We start from the raw sequence: 19544 nt of genomic DNA, 5'->3' as shown, positions 1-19544 counted from the left end.
TGAAGTGTTAGGGCTACATGGCCCTCCAAACGGAGGATTTTCAGATACACACTCCAAACAGAGTGATATGAGAGAAAAAGAAAACTGGCCAGACGGCTGAACGAGCGACCAAAGAAACCCACAAATGTGAGAATTTTCTCTGTTAAAAATGATGATAAGCATTGTATTATCTTAATGTCGTTTCAGTGTATTATGGTTGTTTCTTCATAACAAGCACAAAATATCGCTAATAGCATGCTAATGTCTCGGTAGCTAGCTAGCTTAACTTTTCTTTCCACCTTAAATAGTCTAGCAGTTCTGACGCCTGAAGCGGCAGAATGTAACTGCTGCTCCTGCTTTAAGGTGGAACAGGAAAATCTGAATGAGACGCTGGCGAATAGCCAACTTCAGCTTCATATCACTGAAGAATTAGGGGTGGGTGATAATAAATAATTGCCCCCTCTTTAAAAGCATATGATTCCCTAAATGTAACTAAAGCCCAGCAGTGAGGAGCTGAACTTTACCCTCCTCTGCTGTCACTGCAGACTGGCAGGGTCACCTACAGAGCAGCGCTGGTAGCTATTAATGAAGTAATGTCCTTTATTTGAGGGTCTCATTTCAGAGGGAAGATTTCAACCACTACCCCAAGTAACTCAGTTCCAAGGGGCAAAGTGATGCTCAAAACAAGAAAAAACAAGAGGGAGGGGTGAAAATAAGAAATGGTATTGGACCTAAGTTTACTTTTTATTTTATTACTAAATCAAAACGAGTTGCACCACCGAAACTAGTTTTAACATTAAGCTTAGTATCTACTAAATGTTTACACCTCCCCCTAAGCAGGTGTAAGTGTTGGGGAAACCAACAGAAACCATTTAGAAAGCACGAAGAAGACTAAAACCATGCCTAAGCTAAAAACACTAAATGCTATACGCTGTGATTTTACTCACAGCTCTAATCATTGCCCTGGTTTTAGCTCTGAACATGAAGCTGAGCACCCACAGCTCCAGCTCAGTGAGACTCAGCAGCTGCTCAAACATCTAAACTGATGCTGCTGCTGTGTCTGTTGGCCAGAAACCCTCATTTAAAAAAGCTGCATATTTGGTTGTTGCAAAGAAATATGAACTAATTCAGACAATGGCTACAAGTACTCAGTTCAACTTGTACACAATGTTCTCTTTTATACTTGATATTTCTCCATGGAAAAAGTCAGCGCAAGCTGCTGTTGTGTTTCCATGGTAGCAGGTTTATAGATTGGATTTGAACATGTTATCATCATGTTAAAGCGACGTGCACAGTAGTAAGTTAAGGCCTGACTAAAGGATTTGTGGTGCAGCCAAATTTAGTAAAAGGAGAGTTATCTACTGTTCAATTAGGACTCAGTCAAGGTTTTATACGAAAACCCAGTGGCAGATGCTTAATAAACAGACATCTAAAATGTCCGAGCATCCTAGAAGCTCATAGAAACTTCCAGATCTACTGAAGAATTATTTTCTTTACAAATATTTAACCGTTCTGCTGCATTTGCACTGGCATGACAGTAGCCATGTTTACATGCAGCCTGATAATCTGTTAATAATCTGACTAATAGCTCAATCGGAATAAAATATGTCCACGTAAACACCTCAATCGAAATAGACTAGGCCATTCGGAATATAATTTCTGATGAATATCTGATTGAACGAGGTGGGTAATCCTGTAAATAATCCTTTAAATAGAAGAATAATAACCATATAAACGCCTGTATCTGATTACATTCCCAATCGGAAAGTTTAAATGTGTTCTGTTCATGTGCATCGCATCATAGCGACACAATGTCTTCCTCTCTGCCTTCTTTATTAAATGTATGTGAAGGACGTTTTCCTGAGTCTGACATCATTTTAAAGTAATTAAAAACACAAGCGCTGCTCACTGCTGCTCATCTCACTCTGACTGGACTCACGTGATGCTTGTTGTCATGGTAATGTCTACACTGAGTGGTTCTCTACGCATGTGCGTCAGTTTGGATCGGATTACTTATAGTGAGCATGTAAACTGAGATTTTCCATCAGATTGTTGAGTTGAGTGAGCAGATAAACACCTCAGTCTTCATCTATAATCTGAATGTATTCAATCGGGTCAACAAAATTCTTTGCAGGTAAACGCAGCCTGTGATTAGGCTGAATTGGACAGATTTGGGTTTGGGGGGCAGACGTTGTTATCCGTTGATAGAGGATTAGATAGAGAATTTTGTTTTCTCTTTCTGCAGGCCCCCGAACGGCTGCCAGAACGGAAACTGACTCAGATATTTTGAATTAATAATATCTAATAAAATATCTTCCACTGTAACTCTGTTATCAGATTAACTAGGACACTGTGACTGTGTTGAGCTGCTAGCGAGCAATGAGGGGTGACAGAGAAGGGATTAGAACCTCCTGCTGTGAAAACTTGCTTGCTTGCCCACAAAGAATGTCAAAAATGTATACAATAAAGCGCGTTTGATAAGAGAGAGCAGCCGGAGAATCCAAATTTGATCATTTTTTACATTTTGATTTTATGGAGTAGCCATGGCAGCTAGCAGATTATACACTTTCACAGTCAGACAGAGCTGCAGCTCACCAGTGCATGTGTGGAGGGTCCGGGGGGCAGTGTGAATAGGACCTCCGCGAGCAGGCGGTAGCGTGGACGCACGGTTGCAGGGGGCAGGGGGTCCACCCCGGAGCAGTTTGGGCAAGAGTCCGGCGGGCAGGGGCTTCTGAGGGGCAGGCAGGAGGACAAGTAGGGACACCATTGCTGCAGCACAGGGCAGGACTGAGCTCCAGAAGTGGACGGGGAGCTGCTGTTGAGCGTGACATCCAGGGGCCGGCACACAGCGATGGGGGCACACAGGTCACCACAGCCTAGAAAAGAGGTCAGAGGTGAAAGGTGAACGAACTAGTATGTATGAATATATTAGGGGTGCACAGGAATATTACATGTAACTAAAAAAACTGCAAGATGAAAAAAAAAAGTTCGTGCAGGGTTTTACGAAGTCGCTGTTGCAGTTTGAGCCCATTAGCCGTGAGCTTTTCACATTCATAAATATTCACTTAATGTTAAAATTGCAAACCATATATATTCACTACCCTGTCCATATCTGGAAATATGGATATGCAAAAACAGCCGTTTTCTGTGATGTCACAAAAACACTTTTACGTTATCAGGAGTGTTTCAGCCACAAGTCTTTTTTGAATGAGGCACAATACTGGGCAGCCAATCAGAACAAAGCTCATTTACATATTGTGGCTGTCACCTGACCCACAGGCACCGACGGCGGCCGCGAGAGAGGGCGGGAAGGCTGTGTCCAAGCCTCGTGCGCTAAGAGCCGCGAGTGACAGCGGGAGGAGGATGTCAGCTGCACGAGAGGGCAGGACAATGACAACAGCCATGAGAGGCATGTAGGCGGCACACGCCTCCTGTTCCGCAGCGAGGCAGCTAGATTATGCCTCACGTTTGATCCTGATGGCCAAGCTGGGGAGCAGGGGTTGGTGAGGGGGAGGCAATGAGCTCTCTTTCCCTCTCAGCTCAGGGGCTCACTCTGCCCTTAATGAGAGCCAGCTGATGCTGATCTGGTGATCTGAGCACCTTTAGAAGAGCAGAGAAGGAACAGAGAGAGAGAGAGAGAGAGAGAGAGAGAGAGAGAGAGAGAGAGAGAGAGAGAGGAGGAGGAGGAGAGAGGAGAGGAGGAGGAGGAGGAGGAGGAGGAGGAGGAGGAGGAGGGACGACGAACAGCAGCAGTGACAGACTGAAGAGCTGGAATGCTCAACTTTGAGAGAAGGACTGAAGTCTAACTGTGAAGCCACTGAAAAATGGCCAGCTTTGGTTTGGTTTCATTAGTTGGTGTGAAAATAAAGTTAAAGTGGCAGCTGCAGACGTTTCTCCTGTCTCCAGTGTCCTTTATGAGCCCAGGGTAGCACATGACATGCTGCACATATGTATCAGTCTTAAAGAAACAGTAACATAAACAGTCTGTTTAATTCTAACCCTACATTCACACCAGCAGCAACTTTGCGCCTCTTGTCGTCCAAATCGCTGGTCGCTCATCGTCTGTGGGCATTTCTGAACTCGAACTGACCGTTGTTTGCCATGGTTTCACTGATGCCAAGCACAAATCAGATGTATACCTGCTAAAAATAAACATCCTGCTGAGAAGCTTGTGTGCTTATTTAATCCCTGTGTCTGTTCAGTCAGTATGTGAGGAAAACGGTATTTGGTCTTTGCGATTACTGTCTATTTGCGACGAACGCAACGCCTCCATTATTCCATCTCTAGCAGGAACAATTATATAGGAACCAAAAATGGAGCGTACTGTTACACAGTGGCTGAGTCAAAGTGCGTACTACGCTGCTGAATGCTCTCCATGTCGCTTCGCTCTCATTTGTACAAAGTTAAACTATGCTCAACTTTGTTGTATCCCTGACTCCACCCACTGCACGTCACCAACGTTCGCGCCGCCTCCTGTCGCCGGAAATCGCCAGGTCTCATTGAAAATGAATGACCTCCAGCTGCTTTGTCGCGTCGTGTTGCTGCCGGTGTGAACACAGGGTAAGGAATAAAGAGTGGTTGGGAAAACGTCATGTAGAAATCAAATTATGTCCACGCAAATATTATAAGTGAAACTCAAAAAATAAAATATAAGAAAAATGCATGATATAGGCCCTTTAAGTTCTATACACATTGTAGCACTAGAGGTGGAGGCCTTATGTTTCCTCGTATTCATCAGTTCTCTTCATAGAAAAGGTTTTATGGTAGGTTTGGATACATTTTACATGTTATTGTTATTTTAAGCGTGACAGTGTTTTGTGTTCTCCAGTTCAGCCTGTATTACTTTATTATTTATTAACGTTCTGCAGTTAAACAGGAGCTGACTCAATCATCTAAGGTTTTATTCTTTATATCTTCAGTAAGTCTTGGGTTCAAATCCTGGCCATGCGGCGACCAAAGAAGTCAGTAATTAATGATTTACTGCCGGCAATATTTTCACTAGTATTAATAACTGCAGGTCATCAGTATTGACTGTGTTTTATACGCATCCATGCAGCTACCAAGTTACGCTTACAGCCACACAGCCATGAGGCGTCTATCCATCCACGCACCAATCCATCCGTTCATTCAGGAGACAAATCCATGACAGCACTGTCATGCTCAGCTCATCTTCAGTAATGATGCTACCCGCAGTGATGTATCCTTGCAAGAATTATACGACTGAAGCATAAATAATCAACGTAATGCTCATAATTCAGCACCACCTCACTCGCACTGTTCACCCACAAAGACCTCCGGCCTTTTTTTCTGCATACTTTTCTTCTGAAGCAGAGGGAAAAATGATTAAAGAGAGAAAACAATAAAACCGTATGATTTATTAAGGTTTCATGTTTTTAAAAGGAACGCATGGAAGAATAAGCCTTTTCTAGGATCCAGTTGAATGTAAATCAATGGCTCAACACAAAGGAACATTCATAAACTAATATTTATTCAAGGCAGAGTTTGTGGGAGCAGTTTGAGCTCAAACAAACTGAGCTTCTATTTAATTTAAGATGACTTCAGAGCATAATATTGAGCCTGAAGCAGTGAACTGGACCGAAACTCTAACTCTCACCTGATCTACCCCGCGTCGCCCACAATTTGTGTTCTTTTGTATCAATAAAGCGGTCATATCACAGTTAGGGACACACCGGTCATGAATTTTACATAGAGCTCAGATTCACTTGGGATCCAAAGGATGACAATTATTACAGCAGCAACCGAGATGCAGCCTTTGATCAACTTGTTGTGCTTCGAGGACAGACTGAGTACAACAAGCACAACTGTGACAGCTAATTAAACATTAACCTATCTGCGAAACATGGCGGTGGTAGTATCATGGTTTGTATCAGAGGCCAAGTCAAAGTCCTGACCTTAATCCTATAGAAATGTTGGAAAGGACCTGAAGCAAGCAGTGGGAGGAAACCCACCAACATAACAGACCTGAAGCTGTTTTGTACACAGGAACAGGCTAAAACTCCACCAAGCCGATGTGCAGGACTAATCAACAATTACTGGAAAACGTTTAGTTGCAGTTACTGCTGCGCAAGGGGGTCATGCCAGATACTGAAAGCAAAGGTTCACATACATTTACCACTCACAGATCTGTAATATTGGATCATTTCCCTCAGTAAATAAATGACCAAGTCTAATATTTTTGTCTCATTTGTTTAATTTGGTTCTTTTTATCTACTTTTAGGACTTGAAAATTTGATGAAGCTTTAGATCAAATTTATGCAGAGATATAGAAAACTCTAAAGGGTTCACAAACTTTCAAGCACCACTGTAAAAATACTGCAAATACACAAATTGCACCTCATGGATGACTTAATAGTGAGAATGATACTTTTTTTATCAGAAATATAAGATGTTAATTTGCATAACTAGTGGAGTAACTGAATGCAGTGCCTGCAATAATGATTGTTGTTGAATTGCTTCATGTGACTGTCAAGTTGCACAGACATTATGTTGCAGGCAACTCACAGCATGCAACTAGCTGCATGTAAGTGTCACCGTGTACAGCCAGCCTAAGAAATCAGAGCATACTGTCCACATGGCCACCCAAAAACTGGACAGATCGGATGTAGTTTTTGTTGCTGTCGAAGCTGTTTCGAAGCAGCAGCTAGCTCGCTAATCCACGAATCCAGCTCTGCGGCATAATCACTTGCGCATTAGCTAGTTTGTTTATTTGTTTGTTTGTACTGTGTTTATCTCAAAGCTCAATCTGCCCGGTTGCAAAACATGGCAACCAATCAAGCCATCAATCAATCATGTTGCCATGGCAACAGGGGTTCTATGATGGATCTTGGGTCCAGACACAAAGCATGTCGAGCAAACAAGTCTAGTCTAGAGACTCTCAAAGGAGGCTGCTGATGCGTGTGGAGGACAAAGGGTGAGGAGAAGAGAGGAGGCGAAGGGGCTCGCGGAGAGAGGGAGAGAGGGAAAAGCAAGTGGAGGACTAAAGTCCTATTCAGACAAGATTAGTTTTCCATGAGGAGGTGAGTAATACCAGTTTACCACAGGATGTCTGTCATGTTTCTGGTTAATTCACACAGGATTAGAAATGCATACATGACTGAGATGGGAGGGGCTACTCCATTTACACCCTGCCTTTACTCCAGAAAAGACGGAAAACATGTTAAAACATTTCATTGATCTGTTATTCTGTTTACTCTAATCAGCTGTCCTGCAGTGCATCAACAGCGTCACCATTAGCTTGGGAATTCACAGCTAACAGTCAACTTCACTGCACACTTTTTCTGCTCTGTTCATGTGAGACGGGACAGTGACGTTACATATCGGTATGATTTTAGCCACAGAGAACACAAGTACACATTTTTTGGCTGCCTCCATACTTAACAAACTCCTTTCCCACAGAACAGGATAGTGTTTTTACTGCCAGGTGGATTTGAATGGCATGAATATGAGCTGAGGTTATTTCTACGCCTCGTTTTGTAGAAGCTAAAGATGCCAGAATCTTTACTGAAGTGGGAGAACACAGTCTGTAAAAATGACTGACATGGCACACTCGAACAGGACTAAAATCAGTGAGGAACAGTAAAAATGCCTTTACCCCAACAGTAAATGACAGACAGAATTCAGACCTCCACTACTGTATTTGTCCACGTTTACAGATAACAGTGTCTGTGTTTACATGCAAAGATTTGTGCCAATCTGATTGAATCCATTTCAATTCTAGATCAAGACTGAGGTGTTTATCTGCTCACTCTACTCAACAATCTGATGAAAATCTCCGTTTACATGCTCACTACAAGTAATCCGATCCAAAATTACGCTTAGTGTAGACGTTACCATGACAACGAGCGTCACGTGAGTCCAGAGTGAGATGAGCAGCAGTGAGCAGTGCTTGTTTTTAATTACTTTTAAATGATTCTCACTAATTTTTGTATTTGTTTTTTTGTTATTTATGTTTCTTTATTAACATTTTTTTCTTTTTTTATTCATTTATTTTCATAACTATTCATTTCTATATTTATTTATTTCTGCATTTCCTTGTCCGTCTGCTAATAGAGGGGTCAATCAATGATGTCACAGCATCTTAATATTCCTATTGGTTGATCGATATCAGACTCTGTAGATCGATTGAACATGTCTTGCTCTCTCAGTGGTAACTCAGGACTAGACAGTACAGTAGTGGCTGTTTAGAGCAGCAGACAGTCAGAGCTCTGAGAGTCTCGGCTGATCTGGCTGAAAATGCAGGTGTGGATTATTTACTCGTTCGTTGGAGGCTGTGAGGACAGTTTGGTCCATTTAGCTGCCTCTGCTGATACAGAGGTCGACCTGTAGTGTTTTCTGCACAATTCAGATCACTCAGACATTCGGACGCCCTTCTCACACACTGCCTATGGAAGCCATTGAGAGTTATTTGTTGGCAGGTTTATCTGTCTGTGGCACTGCAGCTCTTTATGGAGTTGGTGAAAGAAGAGTTTAATCAGCTCTCGTCCTCCTGGTCTTGATCGTTAAGCCTGAACGTGAAAAACACGCCCCCTCATTATCATATAAACGAAGAAATACAGAATTAAATAAATGAATTAATGAAAAAATAAATGAATTAATAAAAAAATAAATAAATGAATACATGAATCAATAAATAAAGTGAAAAATTATAAAAATATAGGTACCAAAAATATAAAAATGGCATTAATAAAACCTAAATAAATAACAGAAATAAATAAATTGAGAAATATATAACTGCAGAAAAAGGAAATGTGTATAATTACAATCAAAATAAGCTGTATATACTATTTTTATTGATTGATTAATTTACTGAGCCATTTATTTTTTTATTTTATTTCTTTTTCATTTTGGTGACTCTGGTCCTCCATGTGTGTGTGTGTGGCAGGAGAAATACAGTTAGAGTTTAAAGTGGGCTGAACCGAATACTCCCTTATAACAAACCTCACTCTGGCCCTGGTGCGGTAGAAGCTTTCACGACTTGTTAGTTACATTAGCTTCAATGCTCAAAATGAAAGAAGCCAGATTACAGACACCGAACATGTCTTGGTTAATCGTCCACATTAATGATAAACATGGCTGTGTTCACTCCAGGGCTTTTCTCCTCGGGCGTCACTGCATGTTTTACTAGTGACCCTATGTGACGTGGCTGGAAGGCGGTCAGAAAAGCGCTGCCTCTAGTGTTTTTATTATTTATTATGACAGAGAAGAACACTTTCAAAAGTTGAAGAAGTTCAACTACTCAGAAGAACTCCTAGCAGTGTTGTCATGGTTACCCCGTGCACTTCATCTGAGGCCTTTTTTTAAACATATGAGCACAAAAAGTGCTCCAAGCAGTGTTTTTATAAACAGCTTAGTGTGAACTCGATCTAACTTTTCCAAATTATAACAGATGCAACATGTGGAAACAGCTAAGACTGCAGTTTCACAAGGCTGCAGGATTACAAGCAAACACAGGAACAACTTCAATTCCTACCAAATTCTGACTGGACTGATCCACAACTTATCAACTTATCCTTAAATTCAGAGCGCAAATATTTTTTGCGGCTAAATAGTTACACTGTACGTTTGCTTTTCCCAGTGTCTCCTTACCCAATACAAGGTATGTAAAATCAGCTTAGACTGATGATCACGATGTGCTGCATGCAGGAGTCATTCAAACTAAAATCTGACACAGCATGAACACAGGAACAAAACCTTGTATCTCCAAAATGGTAACTTTACAGGAGAAGAAAAAAACCTACTTTACTTTTAATGTAAGTCAATGGAACCAGACTTTTTTCCAAGTAATTCTGGGTTATTTCTTTTGGTGTTTTAGCCACTACAGCAGTAACTTTACTCACGTTAAACAAGAACAATAATGCTATCACAATAGCATTAATTCCACTGTTATAATATAACCTATAATTCCACTGTTAAACGTAAGATTACTGGATTTATTTGAACAACAAATAGTTAAATATTTATACTTTTACTGCTAATAATATCACTCACAATTATAATTATTATTATTATCAGTAATAGTAATATTAGCCGAAGTGGTTTGTGGTGACAGAAGCATTGCTAATGTTCCACCTTAAATGATGTAGCAGTTACTTTAAAACACCTGTGTGTGGGTGGCTAGTGTGTAACTGCTGTACTATTTAAGCCAGAACGAATTTCAATAAGACATCAGCCTCAAGAGATTTGTGTGACAATTTAGTGCAAATTCAGTTCATTACCTTTGTCGCATCACTAATGTAGCGAGAAGACGGTTAAGGAGGATGAGGACATATCTGAGCAGGTGAGCACAGACAAATGTTGGCCTTAACTTACTTACTTAGCATTTGTTTGTGGCATATTGACTGAAGAATTGCTAATAAACACTGGCTAATGCGCTTAAAAAGTGTATATATTAAGCAGGTCAAATTCATACTTTAGACGTTTTTTTTCCTATCCTGTAGTTTACAATGTTATAACGTTAAAGCATTATATGTAATTCAAATCAATACTTTTTTCCTGCATATTTTCTCAACAAGCCCCCTCAGAGAAGACCACCTGGTTAGTGGCCCCCTAGGTAATTTCAGTATGAGAACACTGATTTACGTAAAAATGACTGGACAATTCAAATATGACTGTGTCTCCACACAATTATTTCTGTTGGGTGGCTGAAAAATGCTCACATCGTCTGTTACGCACAGATCTTTTGGCCTACTTAATTCAACAAGTGCCCACCCGTAGAGATCCAAATGTCTAGCTAAAAAAAGGTCTGGACGAAAGGTCTGGATGAGTTACACATGCTATTAGCACAATGCTAATTCCATTCCTTGCTTGCTAGATAAGCCTCATAGCTCCAGCGCAAAACTAAAGAAGCAAAAACTGTAAATTAGATTTTTTTTCACAAACAGAATCACATTAACAGCTTCAACGTTCAGCCGTTCAGCCTCCAGCCAGGGAGAAACAAAACGAGAAGCCAAATAAAAGCCAAATCACCCAAACTCACTCACAAACACATCACTTACGTCACTCACAGCGCTGAAAACTGCATTACAAGGTTCAGCTGCTCTTATAAAAGGCACAATTAAGTCCTCGCACTGGCAGGTTTGTTTCATTCCTTCAAACTTTCTCTCTCTTTCTGCTTATACAGCTCCCTCGGCCGCTCCCTCCGTCAGTTCTTTCTTTCTCATCCTCCTCTTTTCATTAAAACGTCCTTCTCTGTTCTACTTTATTTAGGCCCTGGTCGCTGCTCAAAACAGAATGCGCTCTCTTCTCCTGTGAGGCTTGACGTTTTTCATCGCTGAATCAATGAAAATGGAGAACACACACTCTGTTCCCTCTCTTGCGCTGTTTGGTCATGTAGTATTGACTGTTAAGAAGCAGCAAAGGCCTCTGGGTAAAAGGAAAGAAAGGTGGACGTGTTCTAAATAGAACTGACCTCGTTTGGTGCTGGTCATCCCAGTGCTGAATGTCATCATACTCCTGCAGTCCTGTTTCCGCTTGTCTGTTTTTGTCCTTTCATTCTTAAAGTGGGAGTTCACACCAAATGTACACACTATTGTTCTCATTATGTACATCTCTATTCACCCTCTGTCTGAAACGCTCTGTTAGAGCTCCTGTGTCTTTAGGCCCCGCCTCCTGATGAGCCCAGTGTGCTCAAACTGGTCGGCTTGCCCATTCAGTGCTAACTGGTTAACTGCCAAGCGGTTCTGACCCTACATGTTCCGTCCCTGTCTTGCAGTCTGCAGACAGACTCTTCTCTCCTGGGCAGCTCTAAACACTGATGTAGCTATATTTCCAACAGCGTCGGTTCTGCCCTATCAGTTTGAGCCAGAGTCAGATCCTGAAAGTCAGGTCAGCATCTTCTTGACATGGCTAACCTGAACAAACTCTTCCCAGCCTCCAGTAGTTGCTGTGCATTGTGTGAGGGTGTGCCAAACTTGCCAGCAGGCGGGCAACAGGAATGTATTACGAAATTGCGTCACCTTGTAACAAAAGAAAAGGGCAGGAATTCCAATGAGGCGTTTCAGGCAGCTGAGAAAAGTGGTTTCTGTTGGAAAGAGTTTCTCCGTCTGGTGTGAACTTTGAGCTTTTTAACTTTACAGACCGTTTACATGCATAAAAGGCTATTTATAAAACAGATGCATATCTAGGACCACTTCACAACAATTATATATCACTGCGCCATGACACAAAAAAAACCCTTGTGCTGTTAATGGAATAATTTTTGGACTGTAATGGTGCTCTCATGGACCACCGAGTATATGATGAATTAAGAACCTGAACTGAGGGGCTGGCAACTTATGCTCTTAACTAGAGTTAGGCTGAAAAGAAAGCCAACAGCCTAAACAACTCCATCTTTAATATCACAGGCTTGAATTAAAGTACTTACGATATGATTAACTGTAAAACGACAGGTATAAAAGTCTAAAAATGTCATTTGAATGAGTGCGAATGTTCATGTTTCAGTAAGAAGTAGAATCAAACCCAGACTGAATCCCAAACAGCTCCTACTCCCTAAAGAGTGCGCTGGCTATGGAAGTGTACAAATTCTAGCTTCTACAGCCAAAATAGTGCGTCATTTATCGAGCGTGGATGTGGCCCAAATGACTATTTCTTAGCTGTATTTCACACTGTTGGGCTTCGGGATCCAGTATATAAATTCCTAAGTAGAGCACTTTGTAGGGAGCAGGGAGCCAACTGAGATTCAGCCCCAGCACGAGAACAGAGGCACTGATGGATTAGTGCTAAATAAGACTCGCGGTGGTAATTTGGTGACCAAAAAGTGCTTATAAAGCAAGAGTTTTTGGATTAAACAGTGCTGTGTTGTCATAATGTTCATTGTTATACGACAAAAAGTTAAACATTTCATTAAATGACCTCCATATACAGCGACGTTCTCCTCATTCAGCGGTCCATGACTGCTTGGCAACAATACCATGCTCTAACATATTTTATGTTGGCCACCATTTTATAAATGCAATAAGCCACTTGAGGCCGAGCGTTACTGTGATTTTATCACAGGGAAGGGAGTTCCCATGTTAAAATCGCAGTAACTCATGGCCTCTCATGGCTTATTGCTTTAATAACACACATTGGAAAAAATAGGAAAACAGGGATAAATCTGAAAAGTGTAATACGTCCCATTTAACAATTCCCAATGAATAGCTAATGTGTTCTGCCAACGTTTTCCCCTCGGATGTTAACTGGGTGCTCCTGATCTTTGGTAGTGTGTGTAAGCAGCGTCCTCACCAATCACGAGGCTAACGTGGTTCGTCCTGCCCAAATAGTTTTAACCAAGCTGTGTTCAAGTCAGAGAAACTTGCAGCGAGAAAGCTAACCACCAAATAAAAGCTAACCTACCAAGCATAATTGAGCGAGTAAGAACATCCATTCAGTCAGCCGGCCACACCAGCATTCCCTGGATGCACATCCGGCAGTAAAGTTAATGAGCACCTTCATCTCCATATGAAAAGCTGGATAATGTTTTTAGTGAGTGGCCGCAGCAGGGACAACCTACAACACCACTAGAGCCTGTTTCGCTCATTTCATCCCACCTCGCTCGTGCTGTAGGTCAGTTTTCCTTCAAGTAGTGTAGGAGAACTAAGGACTGTCAATCATGCATGCTCATCAGAATATTAGGCCACGCCCAGACAGCGCTCAAGCAAGTTTGTTTTAATGTTTTAATACATTCAAACAAACTAGTTTTAATACATTTCTATTGTTTTTCATTCTGGACGACTAATATACTACTCAATTTTAGTGTCATACAAATGTGTTCAATAACTTATGCTATATTTCATGGGACTTTAATAACAACAACAGTAATTATTCAGCACAACTCCATACTAACTGCTAGTTATTAGCCTATATGATTACTTATCAGCGACTTCAGCCTTGCAGCTCCAGTGCAAAACTGAAAAACCAAACTTCAGACATTTGAAATGTTAAAAGTTTTCAGGACTTCAAAGTTTTTAGATGTTCCAGCTGTTTCTTTTTTCTGTTATATACAAAGTAATAAGCTGCTGGGTTTGGCCAAAACAGCACAGTGTTTCAAAAAGAAGTGGTTATTTTCAGTGTTCTGTGGTTTTCTGATAGACCCAGCTGTTAGACTTCATTCTCTGCTCTGTGTTCTTGGCTGATGAACTACATTTGGGATAAACGGGGGAAACTGCATTTGTTTTTTTGTTTTTTGGTAAACTGTTCAGGTCAATTCGGTCGTGTTCAGTGTCTGATAAATATAAACTACACAAACTGCATAAACACACAATAATCCTTTAAAGAAGGATCAAACTTGCACTCAAATGACCACTGAAAGTACAGCCTGATCTCTGGATCTCTGTGCAGTCTGTCCTCTCTCTCTCTCCTTCTGCTTTTGCATTCTCATCTTTTCTCTCTTTTTTTCAGGCCCTGGTCACATTCTGCTTTTCTTTGAGATTTCTTTATCTCTCCCCAGACTCTCACTATCTCTCTCCGTCTCTGCTCCTATTCTGTTGGTAATTCTGTTGCTTATTTCCAGAGCAGATGAGAACAGTTACACAGTGAGATATTGGATTCATCAGCTCCTCTCGACCACATGCTTGTCCACTTGCCTCCCTTCTTTCTTGTTCCTTTTGAACCATTTGTTCTATTTTCTATTGCTTCATTAACAACGAAAAGTTTTTGCTCCTGTGTGTGTGTGTGTGTGTGTGTGTGTGTGTGTGTGTGTGTGTGTGTGTGTGTGGCTTCTGCAAAGAAAGTTAGAGTGGTCTGATTTCTGAATCTGTTCCCTTTACAATTCTGTTTAACACACTAACTAAATAACTAATTAACTAAGTGGCCGTCAGACTAACAAACTAGCTAACTGACCAACTGACAAGCTACCAAACTAGCAATCTGACTACCTAACATTACCTAACATGACTGACTAAGAAGTTAACTGACAACTATCCGACTATCAGTCTGAACAATAAATAAGCTCCCTACCTGAATAACAGAGCTGACTAACAAAAAATCATTAGCTAACTGACTGGTAGCTCTCTGACTGATTACATAACAGAGGTGGGCGATACGGCAAAAATATAATATTGCGATACTTTTCACGATACACGATATGTCGTGATATTTGTTTTTTTTCAGATATCTGATCAGTTGGAACAGAGAAAAAAGAACCAGCAGAGCTACATTTCAAAAAAATTGTGAAATGTAGATACAATGTCCAAATGTGGATACAATGATTTTTATTGACAATGTGGCGCACTGTTTTAAACCCAGTTAAACAGAAGTAATTTTACTCTACAATGAAACGAGCAGTTGGTCAGTGTTCTACGAGTACTGACGATATACATACATGTTCAGAAAAGCATATTGTATTTTATTGTGACATAATTTATCATGTTAACGATATATATTTTTATATTGTGACACAGGCTGACCAACAACTGACCGACTAATGAGCTAACTAACTGACTGAGTATCTGTCTAACTAACTTACAAGCTAGGTGACCGGCTGACTAACTGACTAATACAACTAACTAACCAAGTTACTGACTTGCAAGCTAACTGACTACCTGACTCATTACTTATCTGATAATGTAGCAAGCTAACTGACTAAATAACTAACTGGCTGCCAGACAAACAGGCGAATTAACTAAATAACCAACCATCAGGATAACTGACAAACTAAATATCTGAATTCAATCATTTCTGTTGTTTGAGTTTAAGAAATCTGACATTTTAGAACTGATGTGATCATATTTGATGAATGACAACTCATTCATCTCTCATTCTCTCATCTTTCAATTTCTTACAGGTTCTCCATCGGTGTCCCACAAAACTCGGTGCTGGGCCCTCTTTTCTTTTCACTTTACACTTGTTTTCTTGGTGACGTTATATCCTATCATTCTTCTCCTACCACTGCTATGTTGTGGACACCCAAACAATCCTTTCTTTCCCACCTTCTGGTTTCCAGCCACATGTCTGGCTAACATCTCTTCATGGATGGCAGCTCACCAGCTAAAGCTCAGCCCTAGCAAGACTGAGCTGCTGTTCATCCCTGGAACTACAGGTCCTCATCGTGATCTTGCCGTCTCATATAAGAACTCATGCCATCCCATTCTGAAGACGTAAGAAGCTTTGGTTGTGATCCTTGATGACCAGTTATTGTTCTCAGCTTATTCTGTGAACCTGACTGGCTCAGCTTGACCCGCCATCCTTTAAGACGCATAGAAGACAAGCATCAAGACTCTACCCTGGTCTGGCACCCTAGAGGTGGACGAACTTCCACTGGCTGTCTGAACAGCAGAGTCCTTCACTGTCTTCAGACGCTGACTGAAGACCCATCTCTTTGTGAAGCACTTAAATTAACGCTAATCTAGTGCTTACTGAAATGTATTTATGCCTTATGTCTTAGTTCTGTAGTTTGTATCGTTATTTCTAGTTACCAGCATTGGCTTCTGTTTCTGGTAGTGTCTTAGCTCAACGGTATTTTGGACTGTAACCTATATGTACTAGCTAGGACACATTCTCTGAGGGGACAACTGAGCACTTTTCTAAGTCGCTCTGGATAAGAGCATATACTAAAATTCTTAAATGTAAATGTAACTGATAATCATATCAGCTTGTAAAGTGCTGCTCAACTAAAGCTGCTGGAGTCTGTTTAATTTTAGGCCATATTAAATTATATCAGCTGATCTTATTCAAATTTTAAGCTCCTTAATATTAATGTTGGTGAGAAATTTATTCCATTGGGCTGGCAGTAATGGAAAGGACGAGAGAGAAAACAGAGCCAGACAGCAAGACAGTCAGAAACAGAGGACAGTAGCATTAATGTGTGCGTGTGTGTGTGTGTGTGTGTGTGTGTGTGTGTGTGCGTGTGTGTTACCTGGCAGGTGCAGGTGTAATCCGAGCTGCTGGCATTGTGGACGATACACCTGGAAGTGCACCTGCGTGTGTGAGCTCAGAGGCTTTGTGATCAGCTCCAGAGATGAGAGACGCCCACCGACCCCGAAACTCAGAGCCGGGAAGAGGAGCAGCTGCAGTACAAACACAGACACACAAGAACAAGAGCAGATATCAGAGAGTGAATGGAGAAGAGAGTCAGAGCAAAAGTCTGAACAGCCCAGTCAAATTACATCAATAAAAGAAAAACATATATGAAACATAAAACGCCACATTTTCGGTTTTATTTTTTGTTCTTGCATTATGTTAAATTCAGTACATAAACAGTGATTGTGCACTAAATAGTGCAGAGGTGTGTTCACAGTAGAGGGTGTGTCCACTTACCTTCACTTAGAAAATAAAAAAAAAAAACCATGGAATTTGACCATAAGACTGTGTGTGTGTGTGTGTGTGTGTGGTGTGTGTGTGTGTGTGTGTTTTTACCTCCACATTGTTGGTCGGTGTGTGTTCTACAGGTGTGGGTGACACATCTGGAGTGGTGAGAGTTCTCTGAGCATTAAATACAGCCACACCCACCGCATACACACCAGCATCAGATACACGCACTGCAGAGAGAGAGAGAGAGAGAGAGAGAGAGAGAGAGAGAGAGAGAAAACAGAGGGGGGAAGAAAGAAAGAAGGAACAAAGAAAGAAAGAAAGAAAGAATAATAATGGTTATTTGATTACAGTCAATTTCTTATTCAGTCAGAGACAGACAGACAGACAGACGCAGACACAGACACAGCGTGAGGGGAACGAGTTCTTCACCATCACTGATTCTCTCAGTTTAAAGAACGTCTGTTTGTGTCATTTTAAGTGCTTCACAAACCAAATCAGGATTCAGTCTGATCATTATTCCAGCTGCTGTTCTCTGATAAACCGCTCTCCTCAACACTGAACCCACTTAGACTGACACAAACACAAACACAGAGAAACAAAACCACAACACAGATATCAGCTCCATCACAGACTCACACTCAATAACGCACTCACTCACTCACTCACTCTCAGATAAGACCTCTCACTGCCAGCCCCTCGGAGAGAGACACAGAGACAAAGAGGGCACATTCTGGCAGATCATGTGTGGAATCGTGATGTGGCAGTGAGCTCCAGTGGAATGCAGCACATGTGATATTAAAAGACCCAAATCATGGAAAAATAAATTATCCTCACTTTGAAAGCAGTATGTACACATTATTGAAGTTCTGAAATGTGGAGCCAACACAGGTATCTGTTAGATATCATAAAAAAGTGACAGTTAGTGTTCTCCTTCAAGCATGCTCAGCTGTAGCTGAGTTAGTAGCACTAAAGATACCTTTGGCCTCGATTTAACCTTTACCACAGCGGCCCACTAGCCGGGCCTGTGCATCCACTAGCCCCGCCTGCGGTGTACCTCCGTCAGTCAGCTGTATCACTCAGCAGCAGGGTCTCGCGGCCCATCGCTTCAACCAAGCCAGAAAAAACAGTGAAAGTCGATGATACTGACAGCGTGAACGACGGGGATGTTTACAGACGCTGATGCTCAGAGATGCAGCGTGAGTGAACAAGATGCATGTATCACCTGCATAAACTGACCCTCCTGATGTTGATGCTGCATAAACTTAAACTATCTAATGAACCGTTGCTCCACCTGTTTTTCCCCATTTTGTATTCTAATATTTTATATTAATACTGTTTGCTATCTGGAGTCGACCAGAGGAGGATGGGTTCTCGTTTTGAGCCTTGGTTCCTCTCAAGGTTTCTTCCTCCTGCTCTTAGGGAGTTTTTTCTTGCCACTGTCACCGCTGGCGACGCTCATGGGGGCTTGGACCGGGATTTTTCTGTAAAGCTGCTTTGTGACAACACCTGTTGTAAAAAGCACTATATAAATAAACTTTGACTTGACTTGACGCATGAGACAAATGACCTGAAAGATTTGGATGTGAAACAACATTCAGCTCCGTTTTTGAGCCAGAGAAGCTGCTGTATGCTGATGTGTAAACGCCACAGGTTTATCTGTGCACTGTTCTCTGTTTTTAACTGTTCTGCACAACAAAGATATTCTACATTTATTTAAGTTGTTATACATGCTTATTACTAATTATGCTATAGTAAATACTAAATATATACAGTAAACAAAAACAAGTTTTCTTAAGCATCTAATAAATATAATCCAACAAGTAAATGCCATCTAGCCAAGTTGAGTGTGTTTTATTTGACGCATAAATTTACAATGTTAAGCTCATCATATTGTGTAGTGTATAATTTTGACCATTCTAGTCTTTATCAAGCCATTTTTAAACCTCTTCATCTCTTAGAACTAAACATGCTGTTTTTAAGACTGATGTGCATATGAGTTCTGTCATGACTGGCTGACCTGTATTGATTTAAAAAGCAGTGCAGACTGAAACACTCCTTATAGCTTCAGTGAATGAGCAGAGCTGCTGTAAGCAGAAAGGGTGGATCTACGTATATATGCTAGTTTTCATGACATCACAATAACAGTGAATTGAGCTTAGTTTCCATATTCGGACTGTACAGACTGGAAAGTAAACCATATGTTTTGAAACTTTAACAACGATTACATATCATACAAGGACGATTCCGGTTTACATGATATGGGCCCAAAAGAGTTTAATGGTGACTACACAGTAATGTACAGCGAGTGTTGGTAAACC

General features: G+C 41.1%; 1 protein-coding gene across 1 annotated transcript in view; it reads right to left on the bottom strand.

Moving 5' to 3' along the window:
* Positions 1-19544, bottom strand: part of pkd1a (polycystic kidney disease 1a) — a 182441-nt gene that overhangs the window by 91575 nt on the left and 71322 nt on the right. Inside the window, 3 exon segments of the mRNA XM_036557614.1 lie at positions 2575-2855; positions 16832-16982; positions 17332-17453. Of these exon segments, the coding sequence (XP_036413507.1) occupies positions 2575-2855; positions 16832-16982; positions 17332-17453 (554 nt within the window).

This window comes from Colossoma macropomum, unplaced genomic scaffold (genome assembly GCF_904425465.1).
Source record: "Colossoma macropomum unplaced genomic scaffold, Colossoma_macropomum, whole genome shotgun sequence".
NCBI classification, from domain to species: domain Eukaryota; kingdom Metazoa; phylum Chordata; class Actinopteri; order Characiformes; family Serrasalmidae; genus Colossoma; species Colossoma macropomum.
This window is presented reverse-complemented; position numbering and strand designations above follow the sequence as displayed.